Here is a 25,926-nt window from a genome sequence, read left to right on the forward strand (position 1 = left end):
ATTTTATTTATGTTTTTGCAGTTTTTGGCCAGGGCTGGGTGTGAATCCACCACCATGGGGCTGGCACCCTACTCCTTTGAGCCACAGGTGCCGCCCATTGTGATTTAGGATTTTCAAAAAGAAAACCGTGGCTCCTGCAGGAGAGTGGATCATAGTGCAGCAAGGGCAGAAGCATAGAGATCAATTAAAAGACCCAGTAATGGCTCATTTGAGGTTTTTTTTTTTTTTTTTCTTGAGAGTGGAGATACAGAGAACTGGATAGATTTAAGGTATAAGAGAAATCATTCCTATATCCTCCCAAGCCTGGATGATATAAAATTGATCTGTCAAAGTTCATCTTCTCTATAAAATCTGCTACTGACAGTCACAGAATCCTGAATGCTTGTGACTAGCAGCTTTCATTTTAGGACAGCTGTGTACTTCAGTTCCCCCTAGAAGAGAGGTATGATTATCGATAATTAGTTGTTTCCAAATGTGACTATACCAGCTGTACTTGAAAAATTTAAATGTTTATTAATGGTATCTGAAACAAGAGAAAGCTGGAGCTGAACAGCTGCTTGATATGCCCTTCTATTATACTTTTAAGAAGTTGAAAATTGCTAGATCTCTACTTTTTGCTAATCTTGCCCTTCTTTCCAGCTCTCACAACCCCATAATTCACCACGAATACCTGTGCCATATTAGCCATAATGATGCACAATAATATATGTGATTTGCTGGAAGGAGCCTTAGAAGTTCAAGCACTTTTGATACATCTCACAGATGTTTCTCTCCCCTTTAGCTTTTAAAAGAGAAACGAGTTTTCTCCTTTTTCTTTGCTAACAAAATGCAAACTATTTTCCCAGGTAGATGTCCCTTTGTTCATACAGGTGTGTATAAAAGGCCTTATCACTCAGGACTCCTTGAAGGGATCATGTGTCTCTTAATTTTCATAATTGAGTGCCAATATGTAGCAGATGATCAGTGTTTGCTGAGTAAACAAATGAAAGAATAGTCTATTTAATTTTTTGAACTGAAGACTAACTTTGTAAATATTTAATGATGATACATCCATACTATACTGTTATGGACTGAAGGTTCATCTCTTTCCAAATTTGTAAGTTGGAGTCCTCACTCCCAGTGTGGCTGTATTGAAAGGCGGGACCCCTCAGGAAATAATTAGAGTTAAATGAGGTCATAAGGCTGGGGTCTTGTTCTGATAGGACTGTCTCCTTATAAGAATAGGCACCAGAATGTTCACCCAAAGTTCCTTTGAATACATAGAGAAATGGTGGCTGCCTACAAGCTGAGATGAGAAGCTGGTATATTATATACACGTTCTGTGTATTCAAAATGAAACCTACCTTGCCAGAACTTTGACTTGCCAGGCTCCAGAACTGAGGAAATATATTTCTGTTTGTTGTTTAATCCATCCAGTGTGCAGCCTTTTGTTACAGTAGCACCAGAAGACTAATAAACACACAGGCACACACACACACGTTTAATTGATTTAGTTTCATACACATATTTCATTTACCAAAAACATCCTCAGAAGGGATTTTTAAAATGTCTAATACATGCTTTCTTCCCTTTAACTCAAGAAATTTTTTTCTTCTTTAACCTTTTCTAGATAACAACATGCATAGTATCATGAACAAAAGAGCCTTTTGGTGAAATCTTTTATCTTAAGCTTACAATCTACAATATAAATTCAAGATAGCTCTTAACAAGTGGCTAATGTGCTTGTGATTCTCTTGCCCTTCCCTGTGCTCCTCACAACTCAAGTTTGCAGATGGCTGCAGCAGCACCTCTGAACATCTGGGATCAAAACCAGAGGAAGCGGAGAAGAGGCTTTATACCTAATATGCTTGCCTTTTCATAGGAAAAGATTTCCCAGAAGCTACCGACAGACTTCCATTTATCTCACTGGTCATAATCATGACACAGGCTCAGACTCAGCTGCAAGTATTTAGTTTTCATAATTGCTATCTTAGAGGTGGCAGAGCAGAACAGGAATGCAAGTATCTCTTGGGTAAGCCAGTGAACACTGTCTATCCACAGAACTAGAGGCTTGGCCTGGCAGATCAGGCTAATTCTAAAGAGTTCTCCAGAATTCTAGGCTTAATGATTCAAAGGGATTTACATTTTCACACATTAGCAAAAGACATTAGCTACTACTTGATTAATGTTAATACATTTTGGATTGTAATTAGCTAGGCTTCAAACATTATATTAGCATATTTAAGATTTACACTTGTTCTCACCATATCTATTATAATACAGTGCTATCTTTCATTTATTGAGTATACATTGGCTGCTTTGCTTTTTGTTGTTTGGTTTAAGTGGAGATAATGACATTGATCTACTTTTCTTTAAAACATAAACGTGAGATAGTGGCAGTGAGGTTCTAATTTGAGGCTGTGATTGAAAAATGCTATTTTGACTTCATTCTGTGCTACTGCCAAAAATCTATTGCTAGCTTATCCCTGGCTAGAATTGCATTCCATATTCACTAGTCTTACTTCAAGCCATTTTTACAAGAGAAGAATAATTTAGTTTTTTTGTGATCACTGCTATCATTTACTGATGGTGGTAATTTTGTTAGATCAAGCATAGGCTATGGCAAGTTCTAAATGTAGTCAAAAATGCATTCAAGTCTGAGACTTTAGCAGAACAAGTACGTTCAACAGAATACCTTAAATAGGGAAAAAATAAGGTCAAGAGGTAAGATTAAAAAATACCATAAATATCATCTTCTATATAATACTATAACATACTATGTATTAATCGTAACTACAAGAGAACTACAATTTGGTTTAGAGCTGCCTAAGAGACTAAAACAAGAATAATAGAGTCTTTAAGATAAAAACAAATCAACAGCTTAGGAGAAGCAGAGAGAATTTCTTCCTGCGAGTCTTCATAAAAGTACACTGTGAATTACAGTAGCTATCAGCCTTAAAAACACACGTGTTGAAAATGTATGTTTTGATGATTGTTTTGCTATTAGAAGCCAACAGCATAGCAGTAAAATGTACGGCAGTGAAGGCAATTCTAAGAAGAGTCAAAATGTGGATCAAATTGCAGCTCTCACAAGATAAACTAGACAAAGGTAAAATTTAGATTCCTCTCTCTACTAGTTGGGAATACCAAGTTATCTTAACATAATCCCCAAACTCCTCTACCCCTGTAAATAATAAAATCCATTTCAAAACTAGATATTTTAAAATCTAAGGCCACTTTTCCCTTCTAATATTACACAGATGAACTAGACCATATAGAAGATTTATCTGAGAAACAAGGCTTCTTAAAAATGTGTTTTAAATGTCTAATCTCCGTATTGACAGACAAAACAATTTTAAAATGCTAAGTTTTATATTTGTACTAGCTAAATGTGAACTTAATTTATAAAAGGCTAAGGTAAAAGATTATCCACAAAAACGTTTTCTGTTTCAGTTACATTCAATTTATTATCAATATTGGTTACATTTGAAGTGCATTACACCTATTTACAAAAACTTTTAAAACATCATCAGCAATATAAAGTGTAAACTTAAAAAAAATCCATAGACTCATTCCACTTAAAAAAAATCACAGACTCATTCCACATCTGTGAAATGTAGCACATAAATATAATTCAATTTACAGTAACTATAGGGGGGACGAAGAATAACAGAAAGTGGAGGGGGAAAATCATATCTAACATCTGAACACAGCTACTGTTGTACCAAGAAATAACTTATTTAAAATGAATATAATACTGGGAGTAAAAGGCATTATAAATTAAAAAAAAGTAAATTCTAAATATAAATAATAGTGGTTTACTTAACTAACTGAAATTTTTTCTTCACCAATTCAGAATTTTAAATATAATCTCTGGAAAGCCAGACTATAAAAGTGTGTGGTTCACTTTAAAACAGGCAGCGCTATAATATTTAGAATTTGGTAAAGATCATCTTGTGTAATTAGACTTAAAATAGCACTGATTGATTTAAATGATTGTTCTTTTTAAGCCTTTTTAAAAATCTAAAAAGATAATTTAAAAATGAATAAGCACACTTATTATATTAATTTCTGTCTCTAACAATAGTAAACACATTTATAGTGTAGTTTGTGGAGAATATTCTGAGTCAGAGCATACTTGTGCATTTTCACAAAGACTTAACATTTTTTGTACTTCCGTAAAAAATAGTCTCGTAGTCTCCTTTTTAGATCAAAGGGTAACAACAGCCATTTGATGTGTTTACCTGCGCCAGAATTTCACATAGCCATATTCCAATATGTACATCAAGATACTGACAAACTTCTGAATAGTAAAAAAAAAGGAAGACTGTTATTCTATTTTGCCAGTAAATTTCTCTCAGTTTTTAGAAAGCACATGCAGTTCAATGTACCAACTAGGATTTCAAAATAATAGCATGATTACAATGCATATTAACAGCAATATGCAAAACAGTAGAAATAGAAAATAAATGAGTCACTTCACACTATAAAAACGAAACAAGGCACTTTCAATAACTGTACACAAAGCTGAAATGAACATAAACATTTATCTCCTAGACTCTAGGAGACTTTTGTAAAAAGTGAATTAGTAAAGGCACTACATAATTCTTTCTCCTAACTCTACTTACTAAAGAAATTCACCAATTAAACTTGGCACAAAGGAGTTTAATTATCATAAAGTGCATCACTTGGCTAAATATATTAAAGAGAATCAGCTATAATACACTATAACAACATCTTCACATACATAGAAATAAAAATGCAATGCCAGGAGCCAGTTAGAAACTTAGTAGTATATATGGCTTTTGATTTTGTTTTCTTTTTAATATAACTATCTGCTTAGAATCTGTATTTTCAAAGGAATATGCCCACTAAAAGAGGTAGTATTCTGAAAGAGGCTAACTCACAAAATCTAGAGTATATATTTAAGACAAAGATTATGTAGAAAATAAACAAGTATAACATGTTAATAATCTGTGACACTTATAGCATCTTGATATTAACAAATCAGCTTTTAAAATCAAGGGTATTTTTATCATTTTATCTATGTGATTACAGCTCTTTCAAATATTTTTCCTTTGGTCTTAGACAGTCACCTTTTTAAAAATGGAATTACTTTCAAATAAGAAATTTTTATTTAGTGATGGTAAACATATCAACATCTACAACTCAGTTCATGTTTATCTTTACTATGATGTTCACTGATTTAAACCATTAATGAAATCGTAACACATCAGAGGTACAAAGAAGTATACATCACCCAGGTAGTAACATGCAATTAATTTCCATTTGATTAATATAATTGGGGATTTAAAACATTCATACATTAATTTTGAGCAACTTATAAGTAAAAAATCATAATAATTTATCCACAGTACTTAAGTGTGGACTTTGACAACAGAATTCTAACAAGATTATTTTCAGTGTCTTCAATACAATGTTGGAAAAATATAATAAAAGCAGCAGTGAATATATTTTTTATCCCAATAACTTAAAAGACTTTATGTAAACTTTATACATATGTACTCTTGCTCTGTTCTGTAAATTTTTTATAGCTCTTTTTTCTTTTTAAATGGTATTTACTATTCTATTCTAAATTTGCTGAACCATCAAAATGGAAGGAACTGCTCATGATATATTAGTCTTCTGCAACATCATATGCCACTTCTGCTACTTCTATTTCTGATATAACATTTTCAGGTTCACTAAAACTTGAGCGTGGTTTATTATCAGCTCTGCAAAAAAAAGAGAAATATACAAATGAAGGGATGGGATGTATTTCACTTTACCTTTAAAAATTGTTTACTTTTGGAAAAAATTTTTAAATACTTAGTATAAAAGTACTTACTGTAAATGAATATTTAAACATTCAATCAGAAATATAATACTTATAAATAAGTTATTATTGCCAGGCAACACCTTTGGGGATATATTTCTTTTTTTTTTTTTTGGTTTTTGGCCAGGGCTGGGTTTGAACCCGCCACCTCTGGCATATGGGACCGGTGCCCTACTCCTTGAGCCACAGGTGCCGCCCGGGGATATATTTCTTTTAACCCTTTTAACTTTCCAAAGTATCATTCACCAATAAAAAGCTAGTTTCTAATTACCTTTACCAACGTAAAATTTGTTCTCATAATTATAGCTCAACTATTGCCATGAAACCATAAATAATTACATTGGATTTGTATGGAATAATAATGCTCTGTGCTTTAAAATGTTACTTTTCATCATTCCTGTGAGGTAGGCAGGGTGGTTGCTATTACTGCATCAGACTTTTTGAATGAAAAAAGGGTGACATGGAGAGAGATTAAAGTAATCTGTCAAGGTTTACAAAATTAATGAATTAACTGAGTGAGAGCCCAGTTAATTCAGGCATAGTTTCATAGTAAGCAATGAAAAAACTTACACCAAAGACCAAAGACACATTTTTAGGGAGAGCCTATAATTACCTATAGTCCTTCTCTGTTAGCTCAGCAGATTCATAAAATAACAGATTTCATAAAAAAACTTATTCAAAGGATCAGTCTGTAATAAACTAAATATTATATACCTAGATTCTTCATCCAGGACGTCTTGATCAACCTCAAGTGCAGAGGACTCCAACTTTAGGATCTGTCTACCTTCTGTTCCTGACACATACAGTGACTCTTCAGGTTCTAAAGACAAAGTTCTAAAAGTATGTTATAATAACACATTAATTTCTATGAATAAAACAGGTAGATGTTTATTATTGTGAATACATGCAGCTTTAGGAGTCTTCAGTTGTTAAATCTTAAGTAGTCACCTGGCTAATGAATAGCTCACTCTGGGAGTCAACAGAAAAATCAGTAGTAATAATTATGATTTTTAGCATCAATTCAGTATGTGCTAATAAGAAGTCAAACTAGAGCTTTTCTATGTGAAAAGGAGGCATACATGCCTGCAGACTAAGATATCAATTAAATAGAATAGTGATATGCTATTGAATAGTGGTTGTTTGTTTAATATTAATTAAATGATTACTACGGTTTATCTTGTTGAACAGCTAGAGGCTTATTGTTTCCTATTCTTCCTTATGTTTCCCATCCTCCAAATGTTCAGTTTCCTACATAATCATAACACAATTTTCCCAATCTGCAAGGAAGTATGAGTCTATAACTTTCAGAATCAGAAATTTATAATTTATGTTAAAATATAAAAAACATTTAGCCCAGATTATTAAAAGTTTAATTAGACTAAAAACACACACACCTGATTCTGTTCTCTAAAGTATCTATATGAAGTTCCTTCTCATTGAGCTGTTTCTTTAGTGATTCTACCTCCTTTTGTTTTTCCAGTAGTTCTTTCTGTAAGCGGTAGTTAGTCTCTTCTAAAGTTTCACAGAAAGCCTTAAAAATATAAGACCAAACACATGAAGAAAAAGTATAAAATTATTACCCATGCAGTATCTTTCTAAAGAGCATTACTGGTGAGTCAAGGAACACGGATAATCAAAATAATACGTATCTAATCTCACAGGATTTGTTCTCTACTGTTATCATTTGAGGCTACACTATCTTGGCTTTCTTAGTCCCCATCCACCAGGGTGACTTAAAACGAGTCCTTTTTAAGAATTATTACAGTGATCAGCTAGTATGCTTAAAGAGAGTATGTAATATCCCTGTAGCATAGAATGAAGACAAGAATACCTAGTACCTTCTCTTTGGTTTCTGTTCTCTGCAGTCTGTTTTTGCCTAGTCCTACAGGATTACGCTTACACACTGGGGCACTGATCCCATTAGTGTTAGCTCAGTAGCCACACTACTATAATAGCAGCTTCCTTGTTAGCACCTGCAACACTGCTTGGCCCTGGCAGTGGTTCACCTTATTCACTCAAAACTGACATTCTATTCTTTATAGCTAAGATGCCAAACACAGCTGAAATAAAGATTAGAACAATAAACAAAATCATACTATAACAAAGAATGATGCCATGAAAATATTTTCGTCACTTTGATAAAGCTTTCGGTGTTGCTGATCAATTTTTAAAAATTGTTTTTAGTTATGATCTAGTGATAGTTACCCACCACTCCTTGTGTCCTCTGTGACTATTTTAAACGGTTACCTGCACACCCATCAAATACTCTACACTATGTTACTATTGCTGTTTCCAAGCCCAGCAGATCATCTTGAATCCTATACCAAGGGGGGGAAAAAACCTGACTCTTCAGATTCCTAACTATATTTCCATTCTATTCTTGTCTTTAAGAACATGTGACTCTTCCAGTTAAGATCTACCTCTTTGGAAATTTAATTTATCACTTTTACTCCTTCTCAAATTTTCAACCTTTCTGACCTCTTCTGGCCCCTATACTGAATAAACTTGCTTTAAGTTTATAAGAGAAATCCTAAAAATATCTCTATATAAGAACAAAATCCCTCTATCACAGGTCTCTCTAGTTTCCTTCCTTTAAAATAAACTACATGAAAAAGTTTATCATCCAACTTTGGCCAAAATGATGCTATCGACTTCCAATTGTTTTTGTTAATCTCCAGCCCAGACCTTTCCTTACATAGGCATTATTCAAATACCTATTGTTCCTCTTCAACGGATTGCACCAATAGCAAGTCAAATAAAAAAATGTCCTCAATGGAACATCTGCTCAGCTAATCCTCGAGCTCCCAGGCAGGCATGTTAGATCATTCCATTTCCCTATTTTCTATGGCTCAAGGGCAATTCAGTGTTTTTTTTTTTTTGCTTTCTCATACCTCATCATAGTTTCTCGTGCTTTTGTCAGTTACTTTCTATCCCTATTCCTAAGTTCTTTTCTTTTTTTTTTTTAGAGACAGAGTTTCACTTTATCACCCTCGGTAGAGTGCCATGGCATCACAGCTCACAGCAACCTCCAACCCCTGGGTTTAGGTGATTCTCTTGCCTCAGCCTCCCAAGTAGCTGGGACTACAGGCACCTGCCACAATGTCCGGCTATTTTTTTGTTGCAATTTGACTGGGGCTGGGTTTGAACCCACCACCCTCGGTATATGGGGCCAGCACCCTACTCACTGAGCCACAGGCGCTGCCCCACTGTAAATTCTTAACTAAATTATAACATCAGTAAACCAATTGTCTTACGTGTGTTCACTTTGGTACTCTTCCAATTCAAACTGTTTTGAAAAACAGATCTGATTATGTTACCTGTGATTCAACACTGCCTAAAGGACAAGGTTGAATAGCTCACCTTGGTAAATGAGGTACATTATGCACATACTTTTCACTCCAAATTCACAGCTTGCTCCACTGTCTTTGCCTTCACATGCTCCATGTTCCAACCAAACTACTTTCAGTTTCTCACCTATTTGTCTTTATAAAGATGGGATCTATATAATGTGTATCATTCTGTGCCTTGCCTTGACACCTAACCACACATAATGACAAGACAAACATTCTTACATTTAAAAGTCTGGATATATTCATATATAGAAAAAAAATCAACAATGAATAAATTCCATTAATAATACTATGGTGGAATAAACCAAAGCCTTTAACTATAAAATGCCTTGTTAAAATCCCAACTTTTAAAATAGCTGTGTGAATAAGAAACAAATGTAAATCTCAGGGGTCAAAAGTGAAGAGAAATTAAAACAAGTGCCATAAGCATGCACATTGACACTAGAGTTGTAGAGAAGGAAGAGAAGCTTGACTCTTGGGTTGGAATACCAGGAGCACATTTAGGACTATTAGCAAAATAAATGAGATACTCAGGCTAAAGCAAGGGATGGAAAGAGCTAAACCAACAATAAAAGTACACAGATAGAAATCAGGAAAGACTGTTTCAATCTGGATTTCAAGTATCTCCTGAAGAATCTAAAACCATGAGCCAATACATCATGTGAATTTTAGGGAGAATAATATATTCCAAGGAACGAAAAAAATAAACACATACCTAGATACAAGATAGCGAAATTGGAAATGTCAAAATCAAATAGAAAATGCCTGTATTTATTTATTTCAGACAGAATCTTGCTTTATCATCCAGCTAGAGTACAGTAGTATGATCATAGCTCACCACTCATGAGCTCAAGTAATTCTCCTGCCTCAGCCTCCAAAGTAGCTGAGACTAAAGGCACACAACACCACATGTGGATAATTTTTCTATTTTTTGTAGAGATGGGGGTCTCATTTCTTGCTCAGGCTGGTCTCAAACTCCTGGCCACAAGCAATCCTCCTGCCTTAGCCTCTCAGAGTACTAGGATTACAGGCGTGAGCTATAGGCGTGTTGGGCCTCAAATAGAAAAATTTCTAACATACCAGGAAGAAAAAACAATTTGCTGTAAAGGGACAGAAATGCACTGAGAGTAGACGTCATACATCAATACATGTCAAAGGCAGTGCTAAACGCTTCAAAGCACTGAGAAAAATAGCTATCAAGGTAGAATTCTAAACTCACATTAAACTGCACTTTAAGAATGATTAAAAGAAATTCAAACATTGAAGACCTAAACATTACCAACACCTTAACTGAAAGAACTAGTAAAGTAGTACTTTTAAGGTTATGTTAGCCAGCTTGATATAAGCATTCCAAATTGTATATAAAATAAGCACATTGTACCCCATAAATGCACTAATGTACACAGTTATGATTTAACAAAAAAATAAAAAAACAAAAACCAAAAAACAAAGAAGTTAACTGAATCCAAAGAAAAGAAGGAATGGTGAGGAATGAAAGTGGCAAACAGGTAAATCAAAAGCAGCTTGACTACATGAAACATCACAATGGCCAACTATGGAAGGCTGTAAACAACTTGATTGAACAAAAGACAGTGACTACAGAACTCAGAAACTAATAGCAGAGAAAAAAGGAAAGAAAAAAATGCACTAAATAACATGAAAGGGAAAAGAGAAGAAAGGAAGAAAGCAACATTTAAAAAAGCAAAGTAAATAAAAAGCACAAAGTAAAATGGTAGAAATAAATACAAATATATTGATTATATCTATCTATCTATCTACTTATCTATCTACTTACCTACCTACCTACCTTCCTACCTAGCTCTGAGTAAGTAACCTTACTAGGTAATAAACACAGTTTAGAAACATACCTATCAGGGAACAAGCAAATGTTTGCTTCCTCTTTCCTCGCCAAAAGTTATAGTTTTTCTTCAGAGTTGGCAGAATGCAATTCAAGGTGAAAAACATTATAAGTCACAAAGAGTCACTACATAAGAGTAAAAGGGGGCAGTGCCTGTGACTCAGTGGGAAGGGCGCTGGCCCCATATACCGAGGGTGACGGGTTCGAACCTGGCCCCAGCCAAAGTGTGACAAAAAAATAGCTGGGCATTCTGGCGGGCGCCTGTAGTCCCAGCTACTTGGGAGGCTAAGGCAAGAGAATCACTTAAGCCCAGGAGTTGGAGGTTGCTGTGAGCTGTGATGCCATAGCACTCTACTGAGAGCGATAAAGTGAGACTCTGTGTCTAAAAAAAAATAAAAATAAATAATAAAAAGAATAACTTACCAGGAATCTTTCAACTACATAATTACAAGGGGAAATCTAGCAAATCCAACGCAGAAAGGGTAAATACAACATAGTACTGTTGGTAATTAATGGATTAAACAGAAAAAAAATCAGTTAAGATTTAAAAGATTTTACCAATAGAATTAATGAACTTGATCTGATGAACATATATTGAACTCTAAGTATGACAATTAGGAAATATACATTCTTTTCAAGTACATGGAAATTTTAGAAAATTTATTATATATGTGCAAATTGTGAAGACTGCAAAGCACCACCACAATAATGATAATTAGCATTAGCCAGGCGTGGTGGCTCATGCCTGTCATTTTAGCATTTTGGGAGGCCCAGGTAGGAGGATTACTTGAGGCCAGGAGTTCGAGACCACCCTGAGCAAGAGTGAAAACCCCATCTCTATTAAAAAAAAAAAAAAAAGAAGAAAGAAAAATTAGCCAGGTGTGGACTGTGGTAGTGGGCAGTTGTAGCCTCAGCTACTCAACAGGCTGAGGAAGGAGGATCACTTGAACCCAGGAATTTGAGGTTCCAGTGAGCTATGATGATAGCTGCACTCCAACCAGAGAACTCGTCACAAAACCCAAACCAAACCAAACTGCGCTCCAACCTGAGAACTTGTCGCAAAAACCAAACCAAATGAAAGGAATCAGTGTCATAGAAAACATAATCTCTGAAAAAACTGCAAATAGAAAAAAAGGTTAATAATATATAAAAATGCTTAAAAATGTAAGAGCATTTTAAATGTATGGAGCAAAGAAGATATTATAAAAAACATTACAAAATATGAATGACAATGAAGACACTATTAAGACCCGTGACACGAAATTTAAGCAGAATTCAAAAGAAATGTATTGGAAACAAATGTAAAAGGATCCAACTCAAGAAGTCAAAAGGAATAGACTGAAATCAACAAGTATAAGGAAAAAATTAATAGACAAGAGAAGAACTTAAGATCAAAAAAGCAAAAAATGGTTCTTTGAAAAAACTATTAAAATACACTGACTCTAAGAAAAGAGCAATAAAAACAATGGTGAGATTAAAAGTAGATTTATAATTAAAACTCTGTTGAGAGATTTTTTAAAAATCATTTGAGACTACTAAGAACAGTCTTATCAATGCATTTCAAAACCTATGCAAAGTGGTCAATTTCTAGAAAAATACAAATTATCAAAATTGATCCTTCTCTAACAAATTTTAATAAAATAATTAAAGAAATGGAATAAGTTGTGAAAAATTAACCTGCAAACTAACACATTAACTAAAGAAAATACCATATCCAAGTTGCTTTACAGGGACGTTCCAATAAATGTTAAAGGAACAAATACTCATCTTATTCAAATGGTTCTGGATAACAGAAAAAGACAATTCCTCAATTTATAAACTAATCTGAACTTGACGTGAGTTCAACAAGAGCCCTAAAAACAGGAAAATCATAGATGCAAAAATTCTAAATAAAATCATTATAATCTAAATCCAGCAATGAAAACAAAAACCTACTGAATGTATGAGTTAACCCTACAACACAGTGTGTTCTCATTTGAAAATTTATGAATGTAATTTGCCACATTAACAGATTAAAGAAAAAAGAAAACCCATATGATCATCTTTATAGATATAAGAAAAAAAATTAATCATACACACACACACACACACACACACACACTCCCCTTTACAACCTCTTAGCAATGCAGGAATAGAAGAAGACTCCCTTACCCTAAAAACCAAGATAATAAACAAAAAATCATAACCCCCAACTATCACCAGCTTACAGAAAACACCATATCCAGTGGTGAAATATAAGATCATTTCCTTTAAAGTTAAGAAGAGAGAAAAACGGATCGCTACTATAATTACTTCAATTTAACTCCAAAGATCATAGCACGTACAATAATACAGAAAAACAAAATGAAGGATATTAACCATTAGAAAGGAAAAACATAACTGTTAATGTTGTAGATAATATGAAATAGAAAATACAAAAGGATCTACAAAGTAATGAGAGATTTCAGCAAGGATATAACATATAAAATCAATACACAAAAATCAATAATACCTCAGCAACAATTTAAAATGTAATAAAAATACCAATTATGATATCACCAAAAATAAAAATAAATTCTATGGCTTTCCTTAGAAGTTTAAGAAAAAAAATCTCAACTACTATTTAAAAACTTGAAAAAAAGACCTTTACAAGCATAAATCTATTGATAGAAAGATTCAATACTATAAAGACTATGCTCCTCAAAATTAATCCATAAATGTGTAATAATTCCAAACAAAAGGGCAACAGGATTTATTCATGGACCTCCTAAGTTGATGATAAGACTCATATGAAAAAGTGAATAGCCAACATAAAGAAGAACAAGGAAGGGAACCTTTGCTCTACCAGTTATCAAGATTATTTATAAAACCATAGTGACCAACACAGGATAGTCCCAGCAGAGGGTAAAGAAAGAGACTACTGAAAAAAAAAAATTGAATGACTACAAAGAGACTCATTCATACTGAATGATTTAGGATAAAGGAATTCTTAGTGATGGAAGGATGAACTTCTCAATAAATGATGTTAGGATAACTGGTTATCCGTATATAAAAAGCTAATCAATTGTTCAAAGCAAAAGTTTAAATCTATTAGAAGGAAATTAGGAAAGTACCTTTCCTTTCTGTCCTGGGGTACGGGAAAGAAAATAAAACCACAGAAAATATTAACCAAAGGATAGGAACAGGAAATTTAAGTAAGAGAAGTATCAAATAGCTACTAAACATACAAAAGATGTCTGAACTAGTTGTCAATCAAGAAAATTAGGCTAACATAACAGCAAGATTCTATTTTATAACCATCAGGATGACAAAAATTAAAGGGTTGACAATACTAAGTATTACTGATGAAATGGAGCAATAGGAAAATATATTGTTGGTAAAAGTATAAAGTAATAAAACAAATTTGGGGAGTAATTTAAGTATATGTAATAAACTGGAGTGTATAAACTTAATACTACTTTGGTGATTTATTTAAATCAGTGGTTCTAAACCAGGGGTGATTTTAAATTTACACATTATTAATTATAATGTTAATTAAAGGAGAATTTGTAATATATATGATTTTCTTCTGTGATAGAGAACAAACTGCTCCATCAGTACTGGAAAATCTGCTAGTAAATGAAACTTAAAATATAGTTGCATTATTTACTAGAACTCGCATTCTTCACCTGTCTTTCTGGGTTTCACACATTTAGAAATAAGGAAATGAAGTTCTTAACCTATAGATTAACTGAAGATCAAAATTTAAGTGAGTGAATGGTTTAAGGATTTTAGCTATAATTATTTGTACTCATAATTTATGTTTTTATAAAATTTAAATCATAATTCATTTCTAGTTATAAGCTATTCATTAATGCTAGTATAGTAAGAACTCATTTTTTTCCCTAGTATTTTCTCTTCCTACAAGTATTTGAATTTCCCCAAATGGAGACAGACTAAATTTATATCCTTAACCTTTTCCCCTTCTTTTAGGACAGATATGTGACAAGATAGAAATGACTACCTTCAATGGGGGGCAGGAAGAAGGAGGCTAAAGATTTACAGGACTGAAGCTTCCTTTGAATAAGTTTAATTTTATACTCCAAGGGATGGAGGTTGATAAGTCATCTTAGAATTTTTCTTAAAGTGAGAGGCTGCTTAAGTAAGTCTGCAGACGAATGAGATACATATCTTGGAACGTCATTGTAAACTTTATTTTGAAAGAGAAGAACTAGCATGGAATTTTTTCAAATTTACTGTACAAATAAACACTTATTTTCAAGTTCAGTTGCAGGAAAACATATTTATTTTAGAGAAAAATTCCATATTACTTTGTTGAGTGTATAAACTTAATATTACTTTGGTGATTTATTTAAATTAGTGGTTCTAAACCAGAGGTGATTTTAAACTTACATAATACTTGACAATGTTTGGAGACATTTTTGATTGTCATAACTAGGGAGTGCTACTAGTGTCTAGTAGCAACATTCTAGGCCTGGAATGTTGCTAAATATCTAGTGCACAGGCCGGTCCCCCAAGTAGCCCCCTGCCACCAAAGAATTACTAGCACTAAATGCCAATAGTGTAGAGGTTGAGAAACCCTGACTCAAATCACCTCCTCTCTTTCCTCTACCTGGTTATAATACCTGACACACACTAAGTAGGGTGTATTTTGAACTAAGAGATACCAAAAAGATACTCAATTTGTTTTCATAAAAAAGCAAATGTAAACATTAAAAATAAACTAACAGCAGTCTTTAGGAAGGAAGAATTCTATATGATAAAATGGCCAAATAGCTGAATAAATCTCAAATGGCTGAATGGACCAAAACACATATTTCATTAGGCTAGTTTTTAATTTTTAATAGAATTTTAATGCCTTTGGAAAGGGCATGCCTTTTCTATTTTGCCACTGTACATACAGACTATTTTTATAATCCTCAAATCAATTTCAGTCTTTGTGTTCTGATCCTTATTCTAGGTCATTCTAATAAGTCTATTATTCTCGGGCTTGGCACCTGTGGCTTAAGCAGCTAGGGTGCCAGCCACATACACCAGAGCTGGCAGGTTCAAATCCAGCCGGGCCTGCCAAACAACAATGGCAACTACAACCGCCCCCAAAATAAATAATACTCATAATCATAATTATAATGGCTCAGTGCCTGTTGCTCAGCGGCTTGGGCGCCAACCACATACACCAGACTTAGCAGGTTCAAATCCAGCTCAGGCCTGCCAAACAACAATGACAACTACAACCTACAAATAGCTGGGTGTTGTGGCAGGTGCCTATGGTCCCAGCTACTTGGGAGGCTGAGGCAAGAGAATTGCTTAAGCTGAAGAGTTACAGGTTGCTGTGAGCTGTGATGCCATAGCACTGTACTGAGGGCAATATAGTGAGACTGTGTCTCAAAATTCTAGAATATATCCAAGTTAGAAAAAATACATAGTTTTGAATAAAGCTGAATTTTTAAAGATTGCCAGAAAAACTTCATTAACAGTAACCTAGTTGTCATACAGTAGCATATATAATGTCAGTTTCACTAACGAGAATACTTAGGTGAAACAGAACAAGGATAATCCTGAATAATTTGGTTTCATATGGAGACAGTTCACTTTAGTCTGCATACAGAGAGATGACAAGGTCCATACTTTTTGTATTTGGTCACATTCAATCAGAGTAAAATAGACCATGAAAACCAATAGCTTTGCAATGGGAATTTTAGAGTTGAAAAGCATAATAACTGGAATGAAAAATTAAAAGGAGGGGCTCAAGAACAGATTTAAGATGACAGAAAAATGAATCTGTAAATCTGAATATCAACAGACGTTATCTAGTCTAAAGAAAAGAAAAAAATAATTGAAGAAAAACAGCACTTCAGAGACATGTACAAAATTACTAGTGAGAGTCCTAGGAGAAGGGAGAGAAGGGACTAAAAAAATATTTTAAAAAGTAAGAGACAACAAATTTCCAGGTTTGCTGTAGAATATTAATCTGCAATTTCCAAGAAACTCAATCAAGCCGAAGGGTGAAAAACACAAAGAGATCCACATCTCAGTACATCATAATCACAGCAAGAGCAAAATGGTTTATCATGTTAATGGAAACAACAATACAATTAGAGGTTGATTTTTGACCAGAAACAATAGAGGCCAGAAGGCAGTGGAATGACACAAAGTACAAGAAGAAAAAACATCTGCTAGCAAAATTAATTTTCAAAAATGCACATTGCCAAATAAGCAGACTATGCGAATTTGTTACGACCTAGACTCTGAGGCTGAAAAGAAGTGATACCAGATGATCTACAGGGAAATGAAGATGGTCAGAAACGGTAAATGTGCGGCAAGTAAAAGAGTCTATGAAATATTTTGTCCTCATTTCTTCTCTTAAGTTCTTTAATAGATGAAAGATTACATAAAGAAATTGTTGCCCTGAGTTGTTGAGTTTATAACATATTTTTTTTTTGTATGTGTGTGTGTGTGTGTACAATAGCAGCAGTACAAAGAAGGGGAGAGGAAAGGAGATACAGTGGACAGAAGTTTGTATTTTACTGGAATGAAACACTATTACTCCTAAATAGATCATAAAGATACATAATGCAATATCTAAAGCAATCACTAAAAAGTAACTATGAAGTAAAAAGTTCTACAGAGGAATCACAAAAAGATATGTATTAATTTCATATAATTAAAAGGCAGTTTATAGGAAGAAGATAGAAACAGATGAGACAAACAGGAAACAAATGGCAAAATGGCACAGGTAAAAGATGGAGGTCAAAATGACCAAAGATTTTGACACATTAAAGCAAGAATTTGCAGCCCTCAAAGATCTAAAAAATACAGTAGAATCCCTCAGTAACAGAATGGAGCAGGCAGAAGAAAGAATCTCCGGTACTGAAGACAAAGCTTTTGAATGCTCCCAAACACTCAAAAGAGGAAAAAAAGTGCAGAACAAAAACAGATCGTTCTCTCAGCGAGCTCTGGGATAATTCGAAGAGGTCTAATATTCGCCTTATAGGAATACCTGAAAGTGATGTGGTTGCTGCAAAGAATACACATGCTTTGCTTCATGAAATAATTAAAGAGAATTTTCCAGACATGCCCAGAGATTCTGAAATTCAGATAGCAGACAGTTTAAGAACACCAGCATGACTCGACCTGAATAAAAATTTTCAAAGCTGTAAGAAGAAAACCATTACATACAAGGGGAAGAGCATTAGAATGACTGCAGATCTCTCACTGAAACCTTTCAAGCTAGAAGAGGGTGGTCATAGACCTTTAATCTTAAACAAAATAACTTACAACCCAGGATCCTGTATCCAGCTACACTGAGTTTTATCTATACTGGAGAAACTAAATACTTTAACATGTTGAAGAAATTTGCCATAACTAAACCAGCTCTTCAGGAAATTCTCAGATCTATCCTCCATAATGAACAACACAATCCTGCACCACCAAAGTAAAATCACTCGGAAACTTTTGATCAAATTCTAACTTCCATAGTGGCAAAAGGATTAAAAATGTCCACTGGACTTTTGAAAAATTCGATACCCAAAACTCTGTTGGGTTTATCATTACTCTCAATTAATGTGAATGGCTTTAATTGCCCTCTAAAGAGACACAGGGTGGCTGACTGGATACAAAAACTCAGGCCAGACATCTGATGCATTCAAGAATCTCACCTTACCTTAAAAGATAAATATAGACTCAGGGTGAATAAATGGTTATCTATAATTCAGGCAAATGGAAATCAGAAAAAAGCAGGTGTTGCAATTTTATTCAGATACAATAGGCTTTAAACCAATCAAAGTAAGAAAAGACAATGATTGTCACTTCTTATTTGTTAAGGGCAACCCTCAACATGATGAGATTTCAATTATCAACATTTATGCACACAACCAGAATGCTCCTCAATTTATAAGAAAAACTCTAACTGACATGAGCAATTTGATTTCTCCCAGCACCATAATTGTTGGAGACTTTAACACTCCTCTGGCAGTGTTGGATAGATCCTCAAAAAAGAAGCTAAGCGAGAGACAAGAGGGCGCGGGACGGTGCAGGGCACCTGCCCAGTGCATAAGGACGCAGTACCTGGGCCACCTGGAACAGAGGGTGCCGAGTCCAGTGGGCAAACAAGCACCCTTGGAGCCTTGCTGAGAGGCAGCTCTGCACCTTCCCAACTCCTGATGTCACTGAGACCCCAGATGTGAGGGGTTGAGGAGTCTGAGGGCATCCACAAGGAAATTGCTGAAGCTGACTCAGAACATTGAATTTGCCTGCTGTTTGAGGTTTTTCAGCAATATTTTCTATTTTTCACTAAGTCATTTACTTCCATAGTTAAGTTTATCTAAATATTATAGGGGGTCGGAGACAAGATGACTGACTGAAGCCAGCTTTCCACAGAGGCTCCTGTCCAGAAGGAGAGTTAAAGGACAGAAATTTAGCAAGTAACCTGGTGGATTAGAGCTGCACCAAGAGAGAAGGTTGAAAAATGCACATCAACCTTGCTGAGGTGAGCTGCGACCCCAAGGATACAAACAAAAGGTACAAAATCCATCACCAAGAAGATGGGAGGCCCCTCCCCCATGAGAATGGCTCGGACTGCCCCACAAACAAACGAGCAGAGTTCAAAGTTCCTCCCACTACACTCCAAGGTAGAGACCCTCTAAAAACTGGACATACCTGCCCTACTAGGGTGCCATGGCGTTCTCCTGACAGGCATAAAACTGTATAAAACTGTATATATTCTCTATCTGTAACTCTGAGCTCCCAGCACTCTCCTCCACTCTCACTGTGAGGTCCAGAGGCCTATCCCCCAGGAGTCCAGATTCTTGGGTGATTTCTCGAGGGGTGTGGACAGTGCCTGAACTGCAGCTGGTCAGTGCTGATTCTATAGCACAGGAGTGAGGAGAGGATGGCCAGCTGAGAGGGAACCATGCCGGAGCGGCAGTGCCCCGAGGCGCAGAGCAGCAGCCCTTTTTGGCAACAATAGGGCTCACCCCCGGATACTCTGAAGTCACACCCCTTGTACCTCTGGGCAACCAGAGGAGGCCGGGCATCTTCTCAGATGGCAACCATGGCGGAACAGATCTGGGACGAAAACATAGGACCCGGGAATTTAGCAGGGACAGAAACAAATTCCCGCAAAGTTGTTCTGTTCTGTCATCAATCGGGGCGGGTTAGAACTGAGTGAACACCCCTCAGCCTCCACCAAGCGCCCGAGGTTGTCAGGCCTCACCTCCCCCTGCTGGACAAAGACAGAGAGTAGTGGCCTGGCTGAACAGATATAGATTTCCTTGTGATTCTGGGAGGTGCAAACACCTGGAGTATCTGCTCATTGGAACTAACAGAGTCACAGCCCTGCGGAACTATCAGTGACTGGGTGTGACAGAGGTGCAAGGTGGGGAGAGAAACATCAAACTTCCCAGACTAATATATTTGATGGGTGGGTCCTCCTGACTTCATGGAGCACTGGAACAAATCATATTTGAGTTGTCAGCAGAAGTGATCTATTTGCCAGAGAGCTTTTAAACTCTCCGACCTGAGACAGGCGCTAACTGAGACAATTGATTTGGACCTTTTAAACTGAACCAATCGCCTGAGGACTATCCAAGTGGTGCCCTGGGTGTATGGTTGTAGGAAGGTTTGATTTTCCATTTCCAATTGTTACCTGTGGGTGGCGAGATGATGTAATTACTGGTAATCTCCACAGCTGAGACTTCAACCCAGAGTAACTGATTCACTAGGGTCGGACAGACACCAGCTGAAAAAAGACAGAGCCACTTAGCCCCACGACACCAAACAGGTCCCGAGTTTCTCAGGCCGTAGCACTGTACAGGTCCTCAGCAAAGCTCCAGGGTAAAAGTCAAATGGTGAAAAATAATCATGGGGCGGAATCAGTGGAAAAACTCTGCTAACATGAATAACCAGAATAGATCAATCCCACCAAGGAAAGATATGTACTTGAAGTGTACTTGAAGTGATGTACTTGAAGATCCCATTCATAAACAGGTGGCCGAGATGTCAGAAATCGAATTCAGAATTTGGATCGCAAACAAGATAAATAGAATGGAGGAAAATTTGGAATTAGAAATTCGAGGAGCAATTCAAAAGTCGGAATTAGAAATTCGAGGAGAAATTCAAAAGTTGTCTCAAAAATTTAACAAATTTAAAGACCAAACCACCAAAGATTTTGACACACTGAAGCAAGAATTTGCAGCCCTCAAAATCTGAAAAATACAGTGGAATCCCTCAGTAACAGAGTGGAGCAAGCAGAAGAAAGGATTTCTGACATTGAAGACCAAGCATTTGAACGCTCCCAAACTCTCAAAGTGGAAGAGAAATGGAGAGCAAAACCAGATCATTCTCTCAGAGAGCTCTGGGGTAATGCGAAGAAGGCTAATATCCGCCTCATTGGCATCCCTGAAACCGATGAAGTGGCCTTGCAAGGCACTGAGGCCCTTCTTCACGAAATTATGAAAGAGAATTTTCCAGACATGCCAAGAGATTCTGAAAGTCAGATAGCAGACAGTTTCAGAACCCCAGCATGACTCTACCCAAATAAGACATACACCAGGCATATCATAATTAACTTCAGTGAAGTTAATATGAAAAAGAAAATTCTGAAAGCGGCCAGACGTAAGAACTCCATTACCTACAAAAGGAAGAATATTAGAATGACTGCAGATCTCTTTGCTGAAACTGTTCAAGCCAGAAGAGTGTGGTCATCGACTTTTAATCTCCTAAAACAAAATAACTTTCAACCCTGGATCCTGTATCCAGCTAAACTGAGATTCATTTGTGATGGAGAAATTAAATACTTTAATGACATTCATATGTTGAAGAAATTTGCCTTAACCAAACCAGCTCTTCAGGATATTCTCATACCTAGCCTCCATCAATCCTCTACCACAAAAGTAAACTCACTCAGAAACTTTTGATCAAACTCTAACTTCCACAGTGGCGAAAGGATTAAAAATGTCCACTGGACTTTTGAAAAACTCGATACCCAAAATTTCACCACACTTACCAATATTCTCCATTAATGTGAACGGCTTAAACTGTTATCTAAAGAGGCACAGGTTAGCTGACTGGATACAAAAACTCAGGCCAGATTTCCTGCATACAAGAATAACATCTTACCTTAAATGATAAATACAGACTCAGGGTTAAAGGATTGTCATCTGTATTTCAGGCAAATGGTAATCAGAAAAAAGCAGGTGTTGCAATTCTATTTGTAGACACAATAAGCTTAAAACCAACAAAATTAAGGAAGGATAAGAATGGTCACTTCATATTTGTTAAGGGCAATACTCAATATGATGAGATTTCAATTATTAATATTTATGCACCCAACCAGAATGCGCCTCAATTTATAAGAGAAACTCTGACATGAGCAACTTGATTTCCTCCAGCTTCACAAAAGTCGGACATTTTAACATTAATTTGGCAGTGTTGGATACATCCTCCAATAAGAAGCTGAGCAAAGAAATTTTAACCATTGAACATTTGAATTTAACAGACATCTACAGAACATTTCATCTCAACAAAACTGAATACACATACTTCTCATCAGCAAAACAGAACATACTCAAAAATCTATCACATCTTAGGTCACAAGTCTAACCTCAGTAAATTTAAAGGAATAGAAATTATCCCTTCCATCTTCTCGGAACACCATGGAATAAAAGTTGAACTCAGGAACAACAGGAATCTGCATACTCATACAAAAACATGGAAGTTAAATAACCATATGCTGAATGACAGCTGGGTCATAGATGAGATTAAGAAGGAAACTGCCAAATTTTTGTAACAAAATGACAACGAAAACACGAATTATCAGAACCTCTGGGATACCTCAAAGGCAGTCCTAAGAGGGAAATTTATAGCACTGCAAGCCTTCCTCAAGAGAACAGAAAGAGAGGAAGTTAACAACTTAACGGGACACCTCAAGCAACTGGAAAAGGAAGAACATTCCAACCCCAAACCCAGTAGAAGAAAAGAAATAACCAAAATTAGAGCAGAATTAAATGAAATTGAAAACGAAAGAATTATACAACCTCCATCAATCCTCTACCACAAAAGTAAACTCACTCAGAAACTTTTGATCAAACTCTAACTTCCACAGTGGCGAAAGGATTAAAATGGTTAAATTATGGTTGATCAATAAATCAAAAAGTTGGTTTTTTGAAAAGGTCAATAAAATAGATAAACCATTGGCTAACCTAACTAGGAAAAAAAAGAGTAAAACCTCTAATTTCATCAATCAGAAATGATAAAGCCGAAAAACAACGCACTCCTCAGAAATTCAAAAAATTCTTAATGAATATTACAAGAAACTTTATTCTCAGAAATATGAAAATCTGAAGGAAATTGACAAATACTTGGAAGCACGTTACCTTCTAAGACTTAGCCAGAATCAAGTGGAAATGTTGAACAGGCCAATATCAAGTTCTGAAATAGCATTACCCATACGAAATCTCTCTAAAAAGAAAAGCCCGGGACCAGATAGCTTCATGTCAGAATTCTACCAAACCTTTAAAGAGGAACTAGTACCTAGATTACTCAACCTGTTCCAAAATATAGAAAAAGAAAAAAGACTACAGAACACATTCTTTATGAAGCAAACATTACCCTGATCCCCAAACCAGGAAAAGACCCAAGAAGAAAAGAAAATTATAGAGCAATATCACTAATGAATATAGATGCAAAAATATTCAACAAGGTCCTAAAAAACAGAATCCAGCAACACATCCAACAAATTATACAGCATGACCAAGTCCGTTTTATCCCAGGGTCTCAAAGCTGGTTCAATATCCATAAATCTATAAGTATAATTCAGGACATAAACAAATTAAAAAACAAACACCATATGATTCTCTCAATTGATGTAGAAAAAGCTTTTGATAATATCCAGCATCCCCTCATGATCAGAACACTTAAGAAAATTGGCATAGAAGGGACATTTCTATACTGATAGAGGCCATCTACAGCAAAACCACAACCAATATCATATTAAATGGAGTTTAATTGAAATCATTTCCACTCAGATCAGGAACCAGACAAGGCTGCCCATTGTCTCCACTGCTCTTTAACATTGTAATGGAAGTTTTAGCCATCGCAATTAGGGAAGAAAAGGTGATCAAGGGTATCCATATAGGGTCAGAAGAGACCAAACTTTCGCTCTTCGCAGATGATATGATTGCATATCCAGAAAACACCAGGGATTCTAGTACAAAACTCGTAGAAGTGATCAAGGAATACAGAAGCGTCTAAGGTTACAAATCAATATTCATAAACGGTAGCCTTTATATATACCAACAAAAGTTAAGGTGAAAAAACAGTTAAGTACTCTATTCCATTCACAGTAGTGCCAAAGAAGATGAAATATTTGGGAGTTCATCTAACAAATGACATGAAAGATCTCTATAAAGAGAACTATGAAACTCTAAGAAAAGAAATAGGTGAAAATGTGAACAAATGGAAAAACATACCATGCTCAAGGCTGGGAAGAATCAACACTGTTAAAATGTCCACACTACTCAAAGCAATATACAATTTTAATGCAATCCCTATTAAAGCCCCACTGTCATACTTTTAACGATCTTGAAAAAATAATACTTCATTTTATATGGAATCAGAAAAAACCTTGAATAGCCAAGACATTACTCAGAAATAAAAACAAAGCAGGAGGAATCACGCTACCAGACCTCAGACTATACTATACATTGATAGTGATCAAAAAAACATGGTACTGGCACAAAAACAGACAGGTAGATGTATGGAACAGAATAGAGAACCAAGAGATGAATCCAGCTACTTACCGTTATCTGATCTTTGAGAAGCCAATTAAAAACATTCAGTGGGGAAAAGATTCCCTATTTACAAATGCTGCTGGGTGAACTGACTGGCAACCTTTAGAAGACTTAAACTGGACCCACACCTTTCAACATTAACTAAGATAGACTCTCACTGGATAAAAGATTTAAACTTAAGACATGAAACTATAAAAATACTTGAAGAGAGTGCAGGGAAAACCCTTGAAGAAATTGGTCTGGGCGAGTATTTTATGAGGAGGACCCCCCAGGCAATTGAAGCAGCTTCAAAAATACACTACTGGGACCTCATCAAAGTAAAAAGCTTCTGCGCAGCCAAGAACACAGTAAGTAAAGCAAGCAAACAGCCCTCAGAATGGGAGAAGATACTTGCAGGTTATGTCTCCAACAAAGGTTTAATAACCAGAATCCACAGAGAACTCAAACGTATAAGCATGAAAAGAACAAGTGATCCCATCGCAGGCTGGGCAAAGGACTTGAAGAGAAACTTCTCTGAAGAAGACAGGGGCACGGACTACAGACATATGAATAAATGGTCATCATCCTCAATCATCAGAGAAATGCAAATCAAAACTACTTTGAGATCTCATCTAAGTCCAGTAACATTAGCCCATATCACAAAATCCCAAGACCAGAGATGTTGGCATGGATGTGGAGAAAAGGGAACACTTCTACACTGCTGGTGGAAATGCAAACTAATATGTTCCTTTGGAAAGATGTTTGGAGAACACTTAGAGATCTAAAAATAGATCTGCCATTCAATCCTATAATTCCTCTACTAGCTATATACCCAGAAGACAGAAAAATTACATTATACCAAAGATATTTGTACCAAAATGTTTATTGCAGACCAATTCATAATTGGTAAGTCATGGAAAAAGCCCAAGTGCTAATTTATTAATCGATCTACAGATGGATTAATAAATTGTGGTATATGTACACCATGGAATATTATGCAGCCTTAAAGAAAGATGGAGACTTTACCTCTTTCATGTTTACATGGATGGAGTTGGAACATATTCTTCTTAGTAAAGTATCTCAAGAATGGAAGGAAAAGTATCCAATGTACTTAGCCCTACTATGAAACTAATTTATGGCTTTTATACGAAAGCT

At 35.6% G+C, this 25,926-nt stretch overlaps 1 protein-coding gene across 2 annotated transcripts in view; it reads right to left on the bottom strand.

Moving 5' to 3' along the window:
* Positions 1-5,095: 5,095 nt before the first annotated feature.
* Positions 5,096-25,926, bottom strand: part of SNX16 (sorting nexin 16) — a 54,033-nt gene continuing 33,202 nt past the window's right edge. For both annotated transcript variants that reach the window (XM_053559418.1, XM_053559417.1), the window contains 3 exons: positions 7,210-7,346; positions 6,530-6,649; positions 5,096-5,714 (listed from right to left, as the gene is read on the bottom strand). In XM_053559418.1, the coding sequence (XP_053415393.1) occupies positions 5,618-5,714; positions 6,530-6,649; positions 7,210-7,346 (354 nt within the window). In that variant the 3' untranslated portion in view covers positions 5,096-5,617. The remainder of the gene's footprint in view (positions 5,715-6,529; positions 6,650-7,209; positions 7,347-25,926) is intronic.

This window comes from Nycticebus coucang, chromosome 13 (genome assembly GCF_027406575.1).
Source record: "Nycticebus coucang isolate mNycCou1 chromosome 13, mNycCou1.pri, whole genome shotgun sequence".
NCBI lineage: Eukaryota > Metazoa > Chordata > Mammalia > Primates > Lorisidae > Nycticebus > Nycticebus coucang.